We start from the raw sequence: 20754 nt of genomic DNA, 5'->3' as shown, positions 1-20754 counted from the left end.
CTTGTTCAAATAGTTGAGGAATGCTTTCATTACTATGTTTTCTAGTATGGTGCTTGTTTAACTTATTTTTTTTTTTACTATTTCTTTCTTGAATCCTTAGTCCTTTTCTACTTGACATGTGTACATGGACCTTGATTAGACATGAAAAAAAGTTATGTATGCATGTTCTTATTATAATAGTGTACTACTTTATATTTGGTGTTAAAGAAGGAACAATGCTTCCTTTCAATAGTTTGTGGTAATGACAAATAATTCTTTCGCCAGATGGTTGGAAATCTTGCACTGTTCCCTATCAATTAGCATTGCAGCATTGTCTTTTGATTCATGTTCCTTATTGTGGTATTTGTATTAGGCCTAGATGGAGAAAGTGTTTTAATTCCTACTTCCCTTCCAGAGTTTTCTTTGTAAATGTGTCAATGTGTTGGACGACAAATTTGTTGGCTTAAATATATGTTTTGCCTTGATTTTTGGATGACCCTTTACTGAGTACATTATTTTCTTCCATGATTTGAAATTTGAGTATACCTTCATCTTCCACGAATTATAGTTTATTACTCGGACCTTCAATTGTTTTTTCTCTTTTATTTTTGCTTAATCTATTTGGAACTTTCAACTGTATTGGTTTTTTTTCAATGTTCCTTTTCTTCTTTCTACATTACTAACCTATGTGACTGATAAATCTTTTGCTCGACTATTAATTAACTTTTCTCGATATCAAACTCTCTTTTCTAATTAAATGCTTGATCTTTTGTGGGATTAACTTGAATCAATTGATTAGTGTTAAATAATTATAATTAAATGGCTTAACTGTTAAAATAATTATAAATATTATAATTAAATGGTTTAATTGTTAAAATAATTATAGTAGGAATTTAAATATAAATAAAAAAAATATTTATAAATTTTAATTGCTAAAAAAGGTCTTTTTAAATATTTATTTAATTATTTAAAAAAAAGTTAATTATAATTAATTAATTCTAAAAATAGAATCTTTATCTATTCGTAACCTGCTATTACAGATAAAAAAAATGTAATTATGATGGTTACAATAAAAATGTAACCATTGAATAGTCACCCGTATATGTATATACATAAATATATATAAGTATGGAACACTTCTTAATGCGTAATATGTTGGATTATATTTTACCAGGATCTAGATTTACATGTGTTATTTAACATCCTAAATATGAATTTCTAAAGCAATGTAATTTAAACACATATAAAGTTTGAGAAACCTTGCAGTAGTTGCAGCGGAATTAAATGACTCCTTCCGCTCAGATCTCTAACCCTTGTATCCTTTCTGTAGCAGAGTATCACCAAGATCTGACGCTGATTCTCCTTCTCTTGAATTTGGATTCTTCATAGTCTTACACACTATGATTGAGGACCAACTTGTTATGTGTAGGCATTTACTCAATCACTAATGGCTGAATTTTATTTTGTGAAGAAAGACTAAGGATTTCGAAAATCAAGAGAAGAAAAGGAAGAAGAAGAAGTCTCAAAACCTAGAGAGAAAGAAAGCTAGGTTTTCTTGCCTTTGAAACATTAGTTGGATAATGAGACTTTCTTTTCCTTTTATATTACTTCTCTTAGGGTTAGGATTGATTTATTTGGAATAAAAAATGATAAAAAATGGACCAAAATTACCATCTCGTGGCCGACCATGAATGGGCCCAACACTAGTTAGATTTTTGCTATTTTTCTCAACCATTTGTCTATTTTTCACAAATACTACTTTTTGCAATTTCAACCCTATAACTGCTAAAATTATTTATTTAATAATTAAAATAACTATCAAATAAAATTGTCATTTATAATATTTATTAATTAGACTCCATAAAGTCTCTTAATCGACAAATAAACCCCAAAATACTATTTCTTCACAATCAAGCCACATCTTAGTGAAAAATTCATAAACTAGGCATAATCTAATTTTAGAATTATAATTTATTAACTAAAATAAATTAACTGAGTCTTACAAGCAGTTTGTCTCAACTAGTATGGGGACCATGAGCCTATATAACCGAGCTTCCAATAAGCAGATCTAGAATTTACCAAGTAAATTCACTAACTTATTAATTCCTCATTGCATCCACCATAGAACTTGGAATTGCACTCTCAGTTACATAGAACGCTCTATATGTTCCACGATATAGATACGCTATTAATTATCCATTGTTATAATCCCAATAATCAATGATTCTCTATAGATAATCTACATTGCATAGGGACAAAATTACCGTTACACTCTTTCAACGTATTTTATCCTTAAAACACTTGGCCACCTATAAATAATATTTTAGTGAACTAATATAATAACTAAAATGAGCGCTTTATCATTTATTTCTATTTAACCTAGCTCGAAGAAACTCATCGTTTCACTTCTATGTCCGGATAGAAGCTATAGATTCCATATCTATGATTAGCGCTCCCACTCAATTGTACTATTGTGTTCCCAAAATGTACGTATTGTTGGGTTTTATGCCCTAAATAAAACTCATTTCAATATAATCATATTTACTTATTAATATATATCAGAAATAACATTTAATGTTGCATGGTTCACATGATTTATTTCATGATTATATGTACATAATGTATAGATTCATCTGAAACCCTTTTCACATACTTGATCCTGTTTATTGTGCCGTCAACACATTGAAAAGTAAACATGACTATGTGAATAAAGTTTTCTAGATCTATCAGACACAGAGTTTTACTGATATGATAATCTACAACAAGAGTTTACTTGTATTTGGAGAAATACTATGTTCTTTCCAGAACATTGGTTAAAGTAAAGCTCAGGTTGGATGCATGGAGTATGCATCGGAAGGGACCGATATTGAACTTTGACTTAGATTTAATTAAACTTACCGTAATATCTATTCAAGTCAATATCGCCTAGTTGATCCTAGATCAAATGTTCTTAATCCTGTTATGATTAGGCTCAATCTTGAAAGGCTATTCGTGTTCTTTGATTTGTTAGTTAAGCCTACTTTTAGGTCAGGGTGATACGTACATTTTGGGAACACGGTAGTGCAATTGAGTGGGAGCGCTATCATAAACATGGAATCTATAGCTTCTATCTGGCGAATAGTAAGCAAAGGATGATCTCCTTCGAGCTTGACCAAACGAAAATAAATGGTGGAGTACTCATTTCACATAAGCTGAAATATCATTTATACGGGGTCAAGTGTTTTAAGGAATAAATACATTGTAGGGTGTAACGGTAATTTAATCCCTTTACAGTGTAGATCATTCATATAGAGGATCATTGATCACATTAGGATTATAACAATGGATAACTAATGATGTGTCTATATGGTGGAATATATAGAGCATTCTATATACTGAGAGTGCAATTCTAAGTTCTATGCGTGGATTCAACGAAGAATTAATAAGTTAGTGAATTTTAGTGCTAAATTCTTGATCTACTTATTGGAAGCTCGGTTATATAGACCCATGGTCCCCCCACTAGTTGAGATAATATTGCTTGTAAGACTCATGTAATTGGTTTTGATTAATCAATTATAATTCTCAAATTAGACTATGTCTATTTGTGAATTTTTCACTAAGTAGGGGTGAAATTGTAAAGAAAGAGTTTATAGGGGCATATTTGTTAATTATGATACTTTGTATGGTTCAATTAATAAATATGATAAATGACAATATTATTTAATAATTATTTATAGTTATTAAATAGTTAGAATTGGCATTTAAATGGTTGAATTAGAAAATTGACATTTTTGAGAAAATCAGATGCAGAAAAGTAAAACTGCAAAATTGTAAAAAGTGAAGCCCAAATCCACTAGTATAGGGCCAGCCACTTTTGTAGGAAATTTAAACTGATATTTTCATTATTTTAATGCCAAATAATTCAAACCTAACCCTAGTGGAATGCTATAAATAGATAGTGAAGGCTTCAGGAAATTTACACTTAAATTTTTTCTATTTTTCCTTCAGAGAAAAACCTGAGCCTTTCTCTCTCCCTATCTATAGCTGCCACTTCTTCTTTCTCTTCCCTCTTGAATTTCGAAAATCTTAGTGTGAGAGTAGTGCCCACACACAGCAAGTGATACCTCAATCATAGTGAGGAAGATTGTGAAGAAAGACATTCAGCATCAAAGATTCAGAGAAAGAGATCCAGGTTCAGATATTGATAATGCTCTGCTACATAAAGGAATCAAGGGCTAGATATCTGAACGGAAGGAGTCATTTAATTCCGCTGCACCCAATGTAAGGTTTCCTAAACTTTATATGTGTTTAATTTATCGTTTTAGAAAGTTCATATTTAGGGTGTTAATAAACATACTTGTGAGTAGATCTAAGATCCTGGTAAAATAATTTCCAACATGTATCACCCTGACCAAAAAGTAAGCTTAACTAACAAATCAAAGAACACAAATAACACTCTTGAGATCGAACCTAACCATGTCAGGATTAAGATCATTTAATCTAGAATCAACTAGGTGATATTGAATTGAATAGATATTACGGTAAATTTATCATATCTAATCCAAGTTCAATATCGGTCCCTTCCAATGTATACTCCATACATCCGATACTGGTAAACTTTGTCAATGCCCTAGAAAGGACATAACACTTATCCAAGGTGTAAGTATACCTATCGTTGATTATCATGCCAGTCTAAATTCAGCAAACTGACAAATCAGGGAATTAAACTTTTGAACATATAATCATGATTATATTCCACTGTGCTAACAACACTATAATCATGAACAAATACATATGTTCTAGACTTAATAGAATTTATACATTAAATATAAACATGAAATAAATCATGTGAACCATGCAATATAAAATGATTTCTGATCTTTATTAATTAGTAAATTTGATTATATTGAAATGAGTTTTATTTAGGGCACAAAACCCAACATAATACCCATTCATGAGCACTAAAAAAAATTAATAAGGCAACAATCTGATAACCTTTTATAGCAAGTTCCCAACAATTATTTTTTTTAAAGAAATATATTTATTTTTTATAAAATTGAATATAATAATTACAACCAATAGTATGAAAAAGTTATAAATTATTTTTAAAAATTAATTAAAATTATTACTTTATTATTTTATGAAATTGTGAGTTTATTAATCATTTATTATTGTAAAACTAATTTTACATGTATATTAATGTGTTTTTTTTTTATTAGGAGAATAAGAGCTTGATTGTGGAATCTAATTGTCTTAATATTATTTATGCTCTTAAAAATAAAATGCTACAATACTTCTTAGTTCTTACTTAGGTATCATTGTTAGAAAAATATTATTATCATCTAATGATTTTTTTTTACAATTACCATGTATTATTCTCCTAAAAGAACTAATGAGGTGTTGTTCATTATTTATATTCTTAGGATTGGAAGATGATAATCTTGTCTAGGAGTCAAGTATAATTTTTTGTGCTGAAATTCTTGTGTTGGCAATTGTCATTATTCAATAATGTTTATGACACTTTTTTTCTTCGTTCATTTTTTTTTTTGGTTAAAGTTTTCATCATTGGTTTTGTTCTTATAGGTTTTGGTAAGCTCAAGTATTTTTTAAAAAATAATAGCATATAAATAATTGTTAATTATTATGAAATTAAAGATTCTAGGTTTAGAAAAAATCTTATATATTTTATATGTATTAAGCTTAAAGCTTAAAATTATTTTGTTTTTTTGTTCTCAGTAATGCAATTTAGAATTCTAGTTTGAACAAATTTTATAAAAAGATAAAGGTACACCTTTTTTCTTTTTAATCTTCAAAATGATTTTTATTTAAAAAAAATAGTTTGATAGTTTTTTTAGTGTGTTTTACTTCTATATATAAATTTTTTATTTTTATTAATATTTTTATCTATTTTAGGAATATAGAGAATAACAAAATCAAAGAATAAAATATCAACCATTAGATTTGATCTAATGGTCAAGAATAAAATACTCATATATGGGTAATAACCATTAAGAGCATACCCATATAAGTATATGTATATATCTTTATATATTGAAAGTGTCTAGCTAACGGCATTTCTTGGTTTAACAGAATATACTTAAAAATAAAAGAATATTCTGTTAAATTTAAAGATTAGGTTTGATCTCCCGTTAACAAATAAACCCAATATAATTAAACCCAAAAAATTAAATAATCTTTTAAATATTAATAATCTCTTTTTAAATTAAAAAAAAAATCATCTTAACCACATATCTCTCTAACAAACCTATCTTGGGAGAATATTAATAATTTTTTTATTTATTTTTTAAAAAAGAAAAATCTTTATATATTAAAGTTAATATCTTGGGAGAATATTAATAATTTTTTTTATTTATTTTTTTAAAAAGAAAAATCTTTATTTATTTTTTTTATTTACAAGCAGAAATACCACTTGTATCTTTGTGTGATTGCAGATATACCACTTCTGTCATTGACCCACTTTTTAGCTTTATAAATGGAGATGTTCATATAATATTAACACTTTACAGAATATTTATAGACATAAACTTACATTACAATGTTATGCTAAAAAAAGAACTAAATAGAATAATCTACTACTCCAATAATAAATTTATTTACAATTTTATAATTACACTAATATTATTTTTAATACATTATTAAATAATATTTCAAATATAAATATTTAATTTTTTAAAATTTGTAATCTTAAATGAAACTAGCAATACGTGGCTCGGCACGTACATTCACCTAGTATACTTAAATATATATATGTGTATGTATATGTATGTAAATGTATATATGCGTATATTAGTGTAGAATTGTAGTTATTATTTTTCTATTTTAATTTTTTTTTTGGTAAACAGGTTTTCGGTGTCACTTTACTTGTTGCCTGGAAAAAATTTCTTATGCTTTTATAATATGTTAATAAAAAATAGTTTTAATACTATTATTAACAAATTCAAAGTTATAGTATACTTGCACATACACTATAGAACAAAGTTGTTCTACACTTTATTTGCAAGTATACCAAGCTATAAATTTACCTCAAAATGCCTATTACTAGAGTTTGAATATCTTATATATTCATCTATAGTGAAGTGGGTTCTGTGATAAATTTATTGCAGTCGGATGGGTGACAAATATTAATATTTAGACTGTTTAGGTATTGTGTTTGTAGTTTTTTTTTTTTTTTTTTTTTTTTGTAAATATTGAAAATTTAAGAATGATAAATTTTAAGTTGTTATGCTGCCGAATTTTGGTAGCATAACATTTTTAATTTAATTAAAAAATATAATATCAATTAATTTTTTTTTACAAAATAGTAAGAATATCACTAATATTATATATATAAATAAGTTAAATTAAAAAATATAAAATATTATAAGTAATTTATTTTGTATTAATTATCTTTAATTTAAATATGGATATTAACTTAGTTTAGACTTTATTTTAAAAAAATTAAATTTCAATTAAAAATAATGGTCAAACTATAATAAATTGGTAACTTTAATATTAAAAAATAAGTGTTAATTGTAATAAATTAGAAACTTTAAAATGATAAATAAAAAATTAGTAATTTTAATAAGTTGGTAACTTTAAAAAGTTAAAAATTAAATTATTAATTTTAACTAATTGGAAACTATAGAATGATAAAAAATTATTAATTTCAACAAATTAAACACTTGAAATGATAAATAAAGTTGTTAATTTAAACTAATTGGAAATTTTAAAATAAAAATAAGGATTGTTAATTTTAAGAAATTGGAAACTTGAAAATGAAAATAAAGATTGCTAATTTTAAGAAATTGAAAATTTTGAAATGAAAAAATAATTGTTAGTTTAAATAATAAGTTGAAAATTTTAAAATAATAATTTTATTTAATTTTTAAATGTTAGTAAATACTTTTACTTAGTAATAATTAGTTTTCAAATTTTAATTATAGATTTGGTATACTTGCAAATATACCATAACTTTGGTATACTAGCAAACTAAATATAGAAAAATTGTTCTAGACTTTATTTGCAAGTATAGTGAAGTTATGGTTTTAATTGAGCTATGAATCCCAAAGTAATAAGGTTAATTTAACACTATTCATAATTTTGAAATTGACAATAAAAATTTATAAGTGGTAAAATAAAATAGCATAAAATATTCTAAGATAGCATAAATGAAATTCTTATCTTGATTTGATTCTTCGGTTATTATAAACCAAAGTAGGCTAGAACAATTGTGTTTGTATTATCACCTAGTGATAATTTTTTTTCACGCGCATAATTTTCTTTAGAATCGTTTGGAGAGACTGAGTCAGTAAGGACTCTTAAATACGTTTCTTTAAATTATCCAGGACTTTTTTTGTCCTCGTGGATAATTTGGGCTTGTTGTACACTTATAATGTGATTTATTGCACATTTGATTGTTTCTTTACTAAGATTTTGGTACGTCATCTCCTTGCACGTTCTTGTAAATTGGCAGACTTGTTAATAGTTTTCTTACTTATAATAATTGTGGAGAGGTGTTGCCAAAATTTTGACGAAAAAGAAGCAATCTTAAGAGCATAAATTGTATTAAATGCATATTACAAACCTGAATGGAATAGGTTCTCTACCCTTTTAATAATAGAGTGAGAAGGTGGATTAGGAAACTTGCATATTTTGAACTTTGTTTTGAACTTTTTCTTTTTATATTATGTAAAAATATGATGAGTGATAAAGTTTGGATGACTTTAAACAAACGGTCTATAGAGTTTCGTAGGGGTGTGAACAAGTTTATTGGAGTTGTTCGAATGCAAATAAATTATGATGGACTTACTCGATGCCCTTGCATGAGATGTCTGAATGTGAACTTCGACACTCCAGATAATATACAAGTACATTTGTTTATGCATGGCATTCAACGATCGTACACGACCTGGTATTTTCATGGGGAGTCGTTCACGCAACTGGCTATAGAAATAGTAGACAATGATGAAGAAAAAATGGCAGATGTGATGGCTGGTATTTTAAGAGAAAATCTTGGCTTTGACGATAGAAGTACTACCTACCACTAATTCATTCAACGAGCCTCCACTGAATGGTAGTGGTAAGTACGATAATTTGTTCAAGGATATGGAAAGTGAATTGTACTCGGGTTGCAAAAAATCAGCACTCAATGTTTTGGTGAAGCTGATGCACTGCAAAGTTCTCAATGAGGAAAGTAACCATTCTTTGATATGTTACTTTCCATATTAATTGAGTTATTTTTGGAGGGTACAAAATTATCCAAGTCCCATTACGAGTCAAAGATGAAGTTGCATAACCTTGGTTTAGGTTATGACTCCATTGATGTGTGCAAGTAACTTGTGCCTTGTTTTGGAAGGAGAGTGAGAAAAGAAAATTGTCCTATTGTGGTGAGAGTCGTTTAAAAAAAAAAGAAAAAGGAAGATGAAAAAAAAAGTTGCTCAGAAAGTTATACGATACTTTCCCTAACTCCAAGACTAAAGAGGTTATACAATTTAAGACAATTGGCTAAGGACATGCGGTGACATCATTCTAAGATAACTAAAGAGGATGGCGTGCTTAGGTGCCCTGCAAATGCAGAGGAGTGGAAGCAGTTTGACAAGCGCCACCCATCTTTTTCCCTTGAACCCAAAAATGTGAGGTTGGGTTTGGGCACGGATGGATTCAATCTGTTTGGTAACATGAGTAAATTTTACAGTATGTGGCCTTTTATCTTAGTCCTGTATAACTTATCCCCTTGGAAGTGCATGAAAGCAAAATTTTTGATGTAGTCTCAATTGATAGGGCGCACTACGCCTAGAAAAGACATGGATATTTTCATGAGACCATTAATTGATGAATAGAAAGAGTTATGGGAGTCAGGTGTCCAAGCTCGAGATGCTTATAATGGGACTGTGTTTACAATACGTGCTACTGTTTTGTAGACCATTAATGACTTCTCAGTGTATGCTTTGATGTCTGGTTAGAGCACCAAAGGGTACAAGGTGTGCCCCACTTGTAACGAACACATCCCTTCCATTAGATTGCGTAGAAATATTAATTATGTTGGGCACAGACGGTTTCTTGAAATGGATGAATTAAGACGAAAAAGTAAAAAATAAGATAGAAAATTTGAGAAACGACCACCTCCTTCAGAACTTTTAGGGGTAAATGTTTTAGCTCACCTCGAGCCGATACATTTTTGTTTGCTTAGAAAACATAAACAATTTGGTAGAGCTAAGCGTAAACATTTTGTAGCTGAGCTAAATTGGTCAAAGAAGAGTATATTCTTTGAACTAGAGTATTGGAAGGACATGTCTCTCAGACATAATCTCAACATAATTCATATCAAGAAAATGTGTGCGACAATATACTTAGAACTCTTTTAAGTATCAAGGGAAAGTCCAAGGATACCAACAAAGCAAGATTTGATTTGAAAGACCTCAAAATACGTCATGAGTTATGGTTGTATGAAGACCGCAATGGGAATTAGAAGAAACTGCCTGCTAGTTAAATGCTTAGTCTTCCTAAACGACGTGAATTTACAGATTTATCAAGTATGTGCAGTTTCCAGACAGATTTGCTTCAAATTTAGAGAAGAATGTGAATGAGAATGAAGACAGATATTTGGCTTGAAGTCTCACGACTGCCATGTGTTGTTACAATGCTTGATTCTGAGGGGCATTCGAATTTTTTTGAAAAAATAAGTTCGGGATACAATAGTTGAACTGTGTATTTTTCTAAACATAGTGCTCAAAGACATTGAATGTTGAAGACTTGGAGAGCATGCCAAAAAGTATTTTGGACATTCTTTGCAAATTGGACACCATTTTCCCACCGGCATTTTTTGACATAATGGTTCACTTGGCAATACATTTACCTAAAGAAGTGATACTTGGGGGACCAGTACACTATAGGTGGATGTATTCAATTGAATGAGCCATGTCCGTATATAAACAATATGTAAAAAATCGTTCTCAACCAGAAGGATCAAATTTGTGAAGCTTATGCAGTTAACGAGGCATTAAGCTTTTGTTCTATGTACTTTTGGGATGTTGAAACTCGGTTTAACCGACCAAATCAAAATAGTGATGTCATCCTGAATAAGCCTGAAAGAGAATTCTCTATATTCAAGCATGTTGGGCGACCCATTGGTAAGAGAACCATCGTGCCTTTACCAATGCAAGAAAAGCTTAAGGCAGACTGGTACATTTTGTACAATCGTAAGGAAGTGAAGAAGTATATCAAGTAAGATACTTTTTGCATTCTTAATTTAGTTTTCTAGCACTCATGACCGTCTCTTACAAAAATCTATTTGTGTGGTGAGCATAGGAACGCGCTACAACTTAGGGGTGATCAAAATCTTAACACCGTTCAAAAGAACGATTTTTCTAGTTGGTTCAAGTCTCGAGTTAGTATTGCTTTATACTAATTTTGTCATTCAAATACGGTTTCTTGTACTAGTATTGATTACATTTTTCACTCAATGATAGATCAATTAACTCTGATCAGATAACCCTGGGGAAGTATCAGATGAGTTTTACGCCATCGCATATCCCTCTAATCCAACATGTTATTGTTATCCTGGATTTATTATTAATAGTGTTAAATTCCTAGTTGAAGATTAGAATGACAATCGTAACACCCAAAACAGTGGTATTTTGGTTCCTAGAGAAGATGGTAAAAAAATTTATGGCGTACTCAAACAAGTCTACGAGTTGACTTATATGAAGGATTGTAGTGTTATTATTTTTAGGTGCAAGTGGTGGGACACAAACGGTAACAGGATAGAAAGTAATGGTTTTTTCACTAGTGTTTGCGTCGCCCGTCAATGGTACCAAAACAAACCATTCATACTTACATCCGAAGAAAATTTAATATATTACATTTCGAACCTGAAGATTGAGTTGATTGGAAGCTTATCAATGTTTACACCTGTGACAGTCAGTAGTCCCGTGATCCGTAAGGGGAAAAACACTGGGTAAGCTGTGCAATCCTACGTCGCCTGGGGAAGGTCAAGTGGGATGATTCTAAGGCTGTGTAGGTATAGGACTACATAGTTGAAGAGGGCTTAAATAGATTAATTGGTACTACCTATATCAATAAGGTGCATCTTGTTTTTTGGTAGCCCATCACAAAAGAGCTCCACAGTTAAGCGTGCTTGACCTGGGATAATTTCAGGATGGGTGACCTCCTGGGAAAGTTTTCCCAAGAAGCGTGCGAGTGAGGACAAAGCACGCTAGAAATACTCGTGTTGGTCTGTAGGGTCAGTCGTCAGTCCATGAAGCAGCTAGAGTGACGTACTCGTGTACAAGAGCCATCATTCCGTGGGTGTAAGGGCCCAATGGAGGCTTGAAGCAGGGACGTTACAGCCAACTTGGGCACCTAGGGTTTGACCCAACACCCAAGTTGATGTTTCGAACTAGGGTTTCAGCTTTCGGGATGGTCTTAGGGAAAATGGGTCAAAACTTGCATTAGAACATCAACTAGACATTTCACGGATATATTTGAGGCATTAGAATCAAAATCATAGCAAGTTCCTTTTTAGCACCGGGGCCCTTAGGCCCTTAGCAACCTAGCGCCCAGGTTGAGAATTTGTCAATCTAGGCGCCTTCCAAGTATCAAATCGACGATCCAAAATTTTCATCTTCGTAATCTTCATCAAAAATGGGGAAATATGTCCTTTTGGGGAAGAAACAGCACTTTCTAGGTGCCAGAAACAAGGCCAAGTGCCCAGATTGACATTTTGTCAACCTGGGCCGATGTCAATAATTTTTATGAGAACTCTTCCGAGTATCTTCTCCGTTTTCAGAAAATATTAAGATTCAACTATTTTTGGGAACCAAACAAAACTTCTGAAAGGCCAAAAGGGGGACTCAGCGCCCAAATTGACATATTGTCAACTTGGGCTTTTTCCAATCAAGTTCACTAAAAAGTGTTTCAGATATTTTTTTCGTCATCAGAAATAATAAAGATTCGAGCAAACTCAGGGAGAAAACCACAAACTTGAGCCCTTGGAAGTGGAGCCCAGTGCCCAAGTTGACCTAGTGCTGCGCCTAGTGCCCAGGTTGACAATCAACCTGGGGTGCTACCTTCGATTGCTCAAATGTCAAATCTAATTCGACCAATGAATCTGGAATGATAAAAAATGGGGTAGGAGACCTCATCCTCAAGTTCAAGAACCTTAGGTGTATCAAAACGAGATCACGGGAGCTCAGGGAACGAGTACCCAATGCCTAGGTTGACAAACGGCCTGATGCACTAATTTTCTGCTTATCCAATTCTAATTTCGTTTTGACCGTCCATCTAGTTTTTCACAATAACTAAGATCCATGAAGTCAGAGAAGTCAAATTCACAATTTCGCATTTCTCATTTCTCATTTCTGACATGGGAAACTCGCTCGGAAATAAAGAGTTTCGAGTCTCTCATTTTTGCAGAACAGCAACATCTTCGAGAAGTCGTGACCAACTTCACCAGAGCACATAAACAAGGTAAATGATGTCAAAATATCACTTAGGCATCTTAAAGTACATCTCTTGGACATTTTTACACTTACCCAGCTTCCAAGTTGACGTTATATGTTAACCTGGGCTCTGGGAAGTCAACAAAGGTGCTGGATGTTAACCTGGGCGATGGGTTATGAACTACCTTCAATAAAACATTCATAACTCACTCAATATTGATTCGATTGACGCAATTCAACTTGAGTTCAAAGATAATTCAATGCTCTATCAAGTCATGTCTCACTTTAATCAAAATTTTGAAGTTATCATCGTCAAATTTCATCCCAAAGGACTTACAAAAATAAGCTCCAAGTTCCCAGCAGTAGGACCCGTTGGCCTCCGAAAAATGGCCATCGCCACCAAGAGCTAATTTTTATCATTAGATTATCATCTACGGTCAAAAACATCAAATTTTAATTTTTCTCCTATTTTTGTGGGCCTCCTTCACCTATAAAAGGAGCTTGCTTAGCTCATTTTTTAAGTTTAGAAAACTACCCACAATGTCAGAGCTTCTCTCTTTAGAAATTAGGGGTTTTGATACTTAGCATTTTTCTGTAATACCATCTCGTGAAAAATAAAAACTCAAAGTAGATGTAGCTCCATTATTGTCGCGATATAGGGAGTAAACTACTATAAATTGATGTGTCTCTCTTATAATTACTTAACTACTTTATTATTATCGCCAATCTAGCAAGCGGGTGTGGCTTAGAAGTTTAGTGCAGAAATCTAAGTCAACACCTTCTCCCTCATGCAGCGTCCAAACACAAACCGGAGTCACCATCTCTGGTCCCCCGCTCACCTCAAGTGGACCTCGGGTCCCTTTTCACGAAACTCAGAACCCCGAAAATCCCCAACCACAAAGCCCAACCTCCCTCGCTTTCCCTTTCTCTTCTCGACCCTTTCGTTATAACAGCGTCACCACCACCATCAGCTCAAGCGAAAGCCAAACCTAGGAACCTAAGGTCTCTCTCTCTCTCTCTCTCTCTCTCTCTCTCTCTCTCTCTCTCTCTCTCTCTCTCTCTCTCTCTCTCTCTCTCTCTCTCTCTCTCTCTCTCTCTCTCTCCAAAGTTTTTCGACCCCAATTGCGTCATCTCCTATTCCGTTCCGCCTACTCTTTGCTCTCCATTCTGTCTCATCCACCTCTATTCTCTCACCGTCGACCAAGAAAAGTAATTTTTCCTTTGTTTTTTCTATTTGATTTGAAGTTGAGTTTATTGTGTAATGATGATTATGTTTAATGAGTTCAACAAATCAAAACTCGTGGTTTTATTTGGATTGAATATTTGTATTTGGATTTAGTTTTGTTTTATGTAATCCGGATTTTTTTTCAAAACTTGACTTATTATTTTTTGTTTGATTTTGGAAAAATGTTGTTGTTGGTGGTGGCACTGGTAATGCTAGCATGGTGGTGATAACAGAGGTTGTAATGGTAGTGTGGTGGTAATAATGGTAGTGATTGTGGTGTGATGGTGGTGGTGGTTTCAGTGGGCTGGTGGTGGGCAGTGGTGGGGGCTGAAGGGTGTGTTGAAGAAATGGGTTAAGGTAGTGGTGGTAGTTTCCTGATGGTTCCAGAGAAGGAAAAAAAAATGGATTGGGTTTTGATTTAGTTTTATGTTAAGCATGCCTATGCTGACCTGGATAGTGCCATGTAGGCCAATTTTGCTTTGTAGATGAGTCATGACACTATTTTCCCCACGGGAACAAGTCAATGCTATGACCCTGGCCTTTAAAACTTGCCTTGCAAATGCCACATCAAATGAGAATAATACCTTGAACGAGTTGCACATTAAGTTACAATTACAAAGAATCTAAGCAGCATAAGATGCTAATAAATTAACACCCCTTTTCTAATCTAACCCCTTGATGAAAACTCATTACTCAGGCTCACTAGCCGCATATTTTAACCAAATAACCAAATCGACCCATTTGTTCCTACTTCCACATGAAAATAAACAAAACAAAAAAACAAAATCACAGGAATGTTCACTAGTGTTTCAAGATATGTATTTCTCTTGCTGCTCTTGGAGAAGCTTAGCTGAAGACTTGGCATCCAGATACAATGAGGTGACTTCCTCGAGATCCGCCTGCAGATCGTGCAAATATAAGCATGAAATCATAGATAACAATAAGGTTTAACCACTTCATTGTAATAATGACTGAGTCCCAAATTATTGATACCTTGCAGATACTGTCCCGACCATTCATTTTTGCAACAATGCTAGCAGGAGATATAAGCTGAACAGCATGTCTGAGAAAACAAAACACAATCGCATCATTCAGATCAAATTATACACTGGTTGACACTTGACAGCAAGGACAAAACAAATAAATAAATCTAACATGTAAGCCAGGACCTTAAAGAAGTTCTCTGTCCAATCTCCCCAAGGTAAGCCAAACTCTCCTCATCAATAACCAGTTCCTCTACTTGTGCACGAATCGCTAAAATCTAGTCCAAGCAATCATCGGGATATTTATCAGTGTCTGGTCGTAACGTTCTCAGAAGTGGAAAACAAAATATTTGCATCTTTTCCTTTCATTAATTTGGGTGGGGAGAAGCGGAGTAGACAGAAAAGGCACAAAAAGTTAGCTTATACCTTAATCATCTCATCAGGACCATAAGTTTGTGTCCGGATAATCACTAGCCTATCCAACAAATCAACAGGTATTCCATGAGGACTAGCCATATCTGTACCTCTGCATAACAAAATTATACTCTTTAATTCTTTAAGAACAGAGTTAATCTACAGGATGACACTAAATATAAATATTTATACATATGCTATATATAAAGTTAAGTTGTGAACATTACTACGTCATTTAATATACATAATCTTAGATTATCGAGAATAAAAATTACTGTTTTCAAAATAACAATCCAAGTCATTAATAAACAAAAGTTCCAATCGTAGAAGATGTCCTTGCATTAAAATAAAGTATTCAACTTATAGTCAATATGCACAAATTACCAACTACCAAGTGTCTACACTATACTACCATGCATAGTTTTTTACGTTTTTTACTCAATTAAGAGTAATAATATCAATCAATGACTGTAGCCCAAGTTATAGCCGATCAAAAAAAAAACCTAGTTTATAAAGTTAAAAGCATACTGCTTCAATAATTATAAAAATAGAGGGTCAATTTAATAGTTTCAACACAGTATTTAACACATGTAATATCAATTTAAGAGTTGAAGATCACTAGAAGTATTATATTTTAGTGCACGTACCTCACGTTGCAAATCCCTCTGTTTGTAGCAAATATAACAATGGGAGATAATGAGCTCTCCAAGGCACGATTTAAGTAAGAAAAACACTCCATATCCAACATGTGGACCTGTTAATTTTGATTAAGGATGCATGTATAAATTTCAAATATACATAAGGCTATAACAACAAACAAAAAGTTAAAAGTAACAGTACCTCATCAATGAACAGAACTCCAGGGACAAGCTCTGCTACACCTTCATCAATATATCGGTTAACAACCTGCCAGATTGGGAGGATCATTAAAATATAAATGCAAATACTCACTATACTATTACGCAATGTAATTCATTAGGACAAAGACAAAGTTCAAAGCTCAAATTGCAAAAGGAAAACTAAAAAACTAGAGCATTGGCTTCATAAACTCTTCTTGAGCTGCAGCAGTTGTAACAATATTTCTCAGTAGATCTAAATCAGAACCTCCTTTCCCCCACTCCCCGCTGCAGCACTACCCACATTCCCACTCTCAACAAGGAAAAAAATAGATAAGGTTACCATAAACCATGTCATTGAATAAGTGTGAAAAAAGGTACAAGGTCACTCACAAATAGATGTGGTTAAAATTGTTATTGCGAGGAAGTATCTGACCATTAGATATATAAAGTTGCCATGAAAATAATAAATTAAAATGGGAAAAAGTTGTCATTGAATAAGTTCACAAATAAATCATAAGGGCCCTTCAAGAATATTTGATGATGAATTAGATCAAATTCAACAATATTTTAAAATTGAGGTTTCTGGTACTTCTCCACAAATAAAGCATTCCCATCCTACCTACTAGCTTTAAACTTTTGGTACCTATAAGAAATAAGGCATTGAAGTCAACACTTAACACCCTCTTGATTCATACCTTATTTATTTCTTGTCGTAATTTGTCAGTGATTTCAGTTTTCCTAGGCTTCATCATCTGACCCATCAATGATAATATATCTTGCCCACCTTGTGGTCGTGCATTTGCAGCATCAAGATCATGTAGGGTAACATCCTGTAAATGGAAAAATACATAAGAGGGTAGGAAACAAATATATCTTTTAAAAAAGTAAGAAAATATGAGACAAAAAGGAGCAGTTAAAGACCCAGAACTATGATAAACATATGAGAACTCTTTATGCTAAACCATTCTAGAACCTCAAAGAGAAGTATTTCCAGAGAGTTGTGATGGTAAAGTTCCAAACCAAATAAAGTCAATGGTCAGGTTCCAAGACTCATTTGACATTAGGCTGATCACAAAAATCTCATTATACTGATTGTAGGTTAGTGAAAATTTAAGGTTTCACACACAGATTTTCAAGATGACACTTTTATATGATTTTTCAACAAGGAGAGGCAAATCAAATAATTATTGTTTGGATAGCATATTCCTTATCGTAATCTTCATTTAAAGAGTGAATTTAGAGCTTAAGAAAAACCCTAGAGCAGTTCGATGCCAAAATACATAAATTCATAATATCCATTAAAGGAGTTTGAATTTATTTGTCGAGGTGGCAAATTTTCTTTTTGTGTTTCCAGTTCTTATGTTTGTCTTCTGATGATAATATAGAAAATTTCTACTTAATTCTATTATAACCACTTAGGAAGACTTCTAAAATATTAGCTGTGGGAGGAGGGTACCCCATACTTGGTCGATGTGGAATCCTAGCAATTTATAAACCACCCACCACCAATCAATCCCACCCTTAGTCAGGGTGGGATTCAAACAAATTCCTCATTAGTGAAAAAATAAGTTTTAGGGTCTAGAGTACATGACTGAGTAAATTGGTAAAAGCCTTTTACATTTTTCACATAACTTTCTTTTTGATAAAATCTGAAACAAGCAAATGTGCAGATGCAACTATTAAGCTTTCTGAACAAACTCAAGGAGTCACAATATCCAAAATCAGCACCAAACAGGAAGTGCCCAAAGTTTAAGACTAGCATCTTCCAAATGACATAAGGAAACATGTCCAAAAGTTCAGTCCACAAAAAACAAACCTGGACTATTTCCTTCTTTTTGTGAACCTCTCCTTTAGGAAGTGGAACATACTCTTCTGCTTCAAGGTCAAATTCTGTAGCAAAAGCATCACATCTACCAACCCGTTTTACCGCTCCACTATTTGCTTCAATGTATATAACATCACCAACAGCTACCTGCAAATTGTACAGGAAGATCTCAATAAACAGAATCAAAATAAACTTCCTGGCTAAATATGCTTGGGAGAAAAAACATTACCTTTTCCTTGATCAGTGCATCATAAATAGTAGGGTCCAATTTTAGTTGCTTGGTTCCTTTAACAGTTTTTAGTCCAATAATTACATGGCTAATGCTCTTACCATAGCCACCTGTCACACTCTCAGTTTCTTCTGGTGAGAGTTCTGTTACCTGAAATGAGACTACTAATACATCAGTAACCATAAAACAAGCCAAAGACGAAATCAAATAAGCACAAGACAGCCAATACTTGCCTCTCCTTCATAAACTTCTTTATTCTCCTTTATACGTAGACCAATAGCTCTTCGAAAATTTTCCATTAAAACCTCAGTTTTCTTTACTTCTGATGAGTATACTTCTGACCCAACCATTGGGCAGAATGGAACCTAAAATTGAAACAAATCACTGACCATTTAAAATCAACTAATTTCAATCAGTAGAAAAAAATAATTCAAATAAGGTATGAATCACAAACTATCAATTTATTACCTTGCTCCCAAGCTCCTGGGATATACCAAGAGCCAGTGCAGTCTTACCAGTACCAGGGGGTCCAGCCATTAGAAGAGCCCGCCCTGCCATCTTTTTCTGACGTATCATATCGACAACAAGACCGGATGCTTCCCGCGCATCTCTCTGACCCACAAAACCAGCAGCCCAAGGAATTGCATTTCCATTACCCTGATAAACAAACACCAACAATAGCCACATTTACTATCAGGGGCTTCGTTTGGAATCCGTTGTACAACAGAAAAAGAAATCATTTCAGATACCATTCTGTTTAAGCAGAAGATCAGCTTGACCAAAGATTTTGAAATTTAAAAAACATTTCCTAATGCAATCAATTGTGAAATGGCACCAAATAAATTTTTTTAACGTTTTCAAGTCAAAGAAATTATTCTATACGGAAAATTGAAAACTAATATAATCATCTTACAATATCAATACACCTTAAACAACAAACACAGAACTAACACCATCTTTTTTTCTTCAACAACATCAAAAGCATCACTCTACAACCCTGTAACTGATAAAGTTTACAACAATGAGAAACCACAAAAAAAAAAAAAAATACTCCAAACAAACTCTAAAACCCTATACCCTAAATATCTTTCTTGAAAGAAAAAAAAAACACTAAGAATACAGCAACGAGGGGAAGATCATATGAAAATAACAACTTCCATGGCAAGTGTATAAATGTACAGAGAGAAGAACCTCAAGACCGAGGCCTTTGATGTGGGTATGAGTGGCTATACGCTGCTTCTTGGTGGTGGACTGAACTTCTTCTATTCGCACTTTGTCCGTCATTCTCTCTCTCTCCAAAACCCTGTTTCTTCACTTTGCTTTGCACAAGCCTCCCTCCTGCCTTCTACTACGAGTATAAAGCGACACAGGAGACTGCGAATTCCTTCAACTCCAACAGCTTCAAGAATATAACAATAAATTGTGCAAATGATATGGTGCCCTATGGGCTATACAACACAGGTAGTAGTAGTAGTAGTGTATTCCTAATTTTTATTTAAAATTATAATATTTATTTAGGTTTTTTATAGGAAAATTTGATTTATTAGTATTGGTTTTTTTTTTTTTTTTTTAGAAAAAGTCTGCTATTATAAATCAAATAGAGTCATTTACAACAATAGAGAACATTGTAGAAGGGATTTCATCTAACCATATACAATCATTATCCAGCTGTAATGCTTGCTTAGCTAAACCATGTACAGCTTGGTTAGCATCTATTTTAATGTGAGGTAAGCAAACATTAGAGAAATAGAATAAATGAGAAGAAACATCAGAAACTAGATCATGAAAACTCGAATTTGGAGATGTACGCCCATTCAATGCATTCACAAGCATCAAACAATC

The 20754-nt window shown here is 32.6% G+C and overlaps 1 protein-coding gene across 1 annotated transcript; it reads right to left on the bottom strand.

Annotated features, from left to right (window-relative positions):
* Window positions 1-15182: 15182 nt before the first annotated feature.
* LOC115714270 (ruvB-like protein 1) lies at window positions 15183-20448 on the bottom strand. Its single transcript, XM_030642905.2, has 12 exons — window positions 20104-20448; window positions 19381-19569; window positions 19146-19277; window positions 18913-19062; window positions 18675-18830; window positions 17554-17688; window positions 16860-16925; window positions 16667-16773; window positions 16032-16131; window positions 15792-15883; window positions 15616-15685; window positions 15183-15521 (listed from the first exon to the last, which is right to left on the bottom strand). Exons 1-12 carry the CDS (start codon window positions 20194-20196, stop codon window positions 15432-15434), a joined length of 1380 nt encoding a protein of 459 aa, XP_030498765.1. The 5' UTR covers window positions 20197-20448; the 3' UTR covers window positions 15183-15431.
* Window positions 20449-20754: the final 306 nt, after the last annotated feature.

The sequence above is a fragment of the Cannabis sativa genome, chromosome 4 (genome assembly GCF_029168945.1).
Source record: "Cannabis sativa cultivar Pink pepper isolate KNU-18-1 chromosome 4, ASM2916894v1, whole genome shotgun sequence".
In the NCBI taxonomy this organism is placed as follows: Eukaryota; Viridiplantae; Streptophyta; class Magnoliopsida; order Rosales; family Cannabaceae; genus Cannabis; species Cannabis sativa.
This window is presented reverse-complemented; position numbering and strand designations above follow the sequence as displayed.

Excerpts from the sequence above, each read along its gene's own strand:
- LOC115714270 (XM_030642905.2), bottom strand. The coding sequence starts at position 20,196 with ATGACGGACAAAGTGCGAATAGAAGAAGTTCAGTCCACCACCAAGAAG. Across the intron at positions 16,926-17,553 it reads TACGACAAGAAATAAATAAG|GTTGTTAACCGATATATTGA; the intron begins GTATGAATCAAG and ends CCAATCTGGCAG. Across the intron at positions 16,132-16,666 it reads AGAGGGATTTGCAACGTGAG|AGGTACAGATATGGCTAGTC; the intron begins GTACGTGCACTA and ends TTTGTTATGCAG.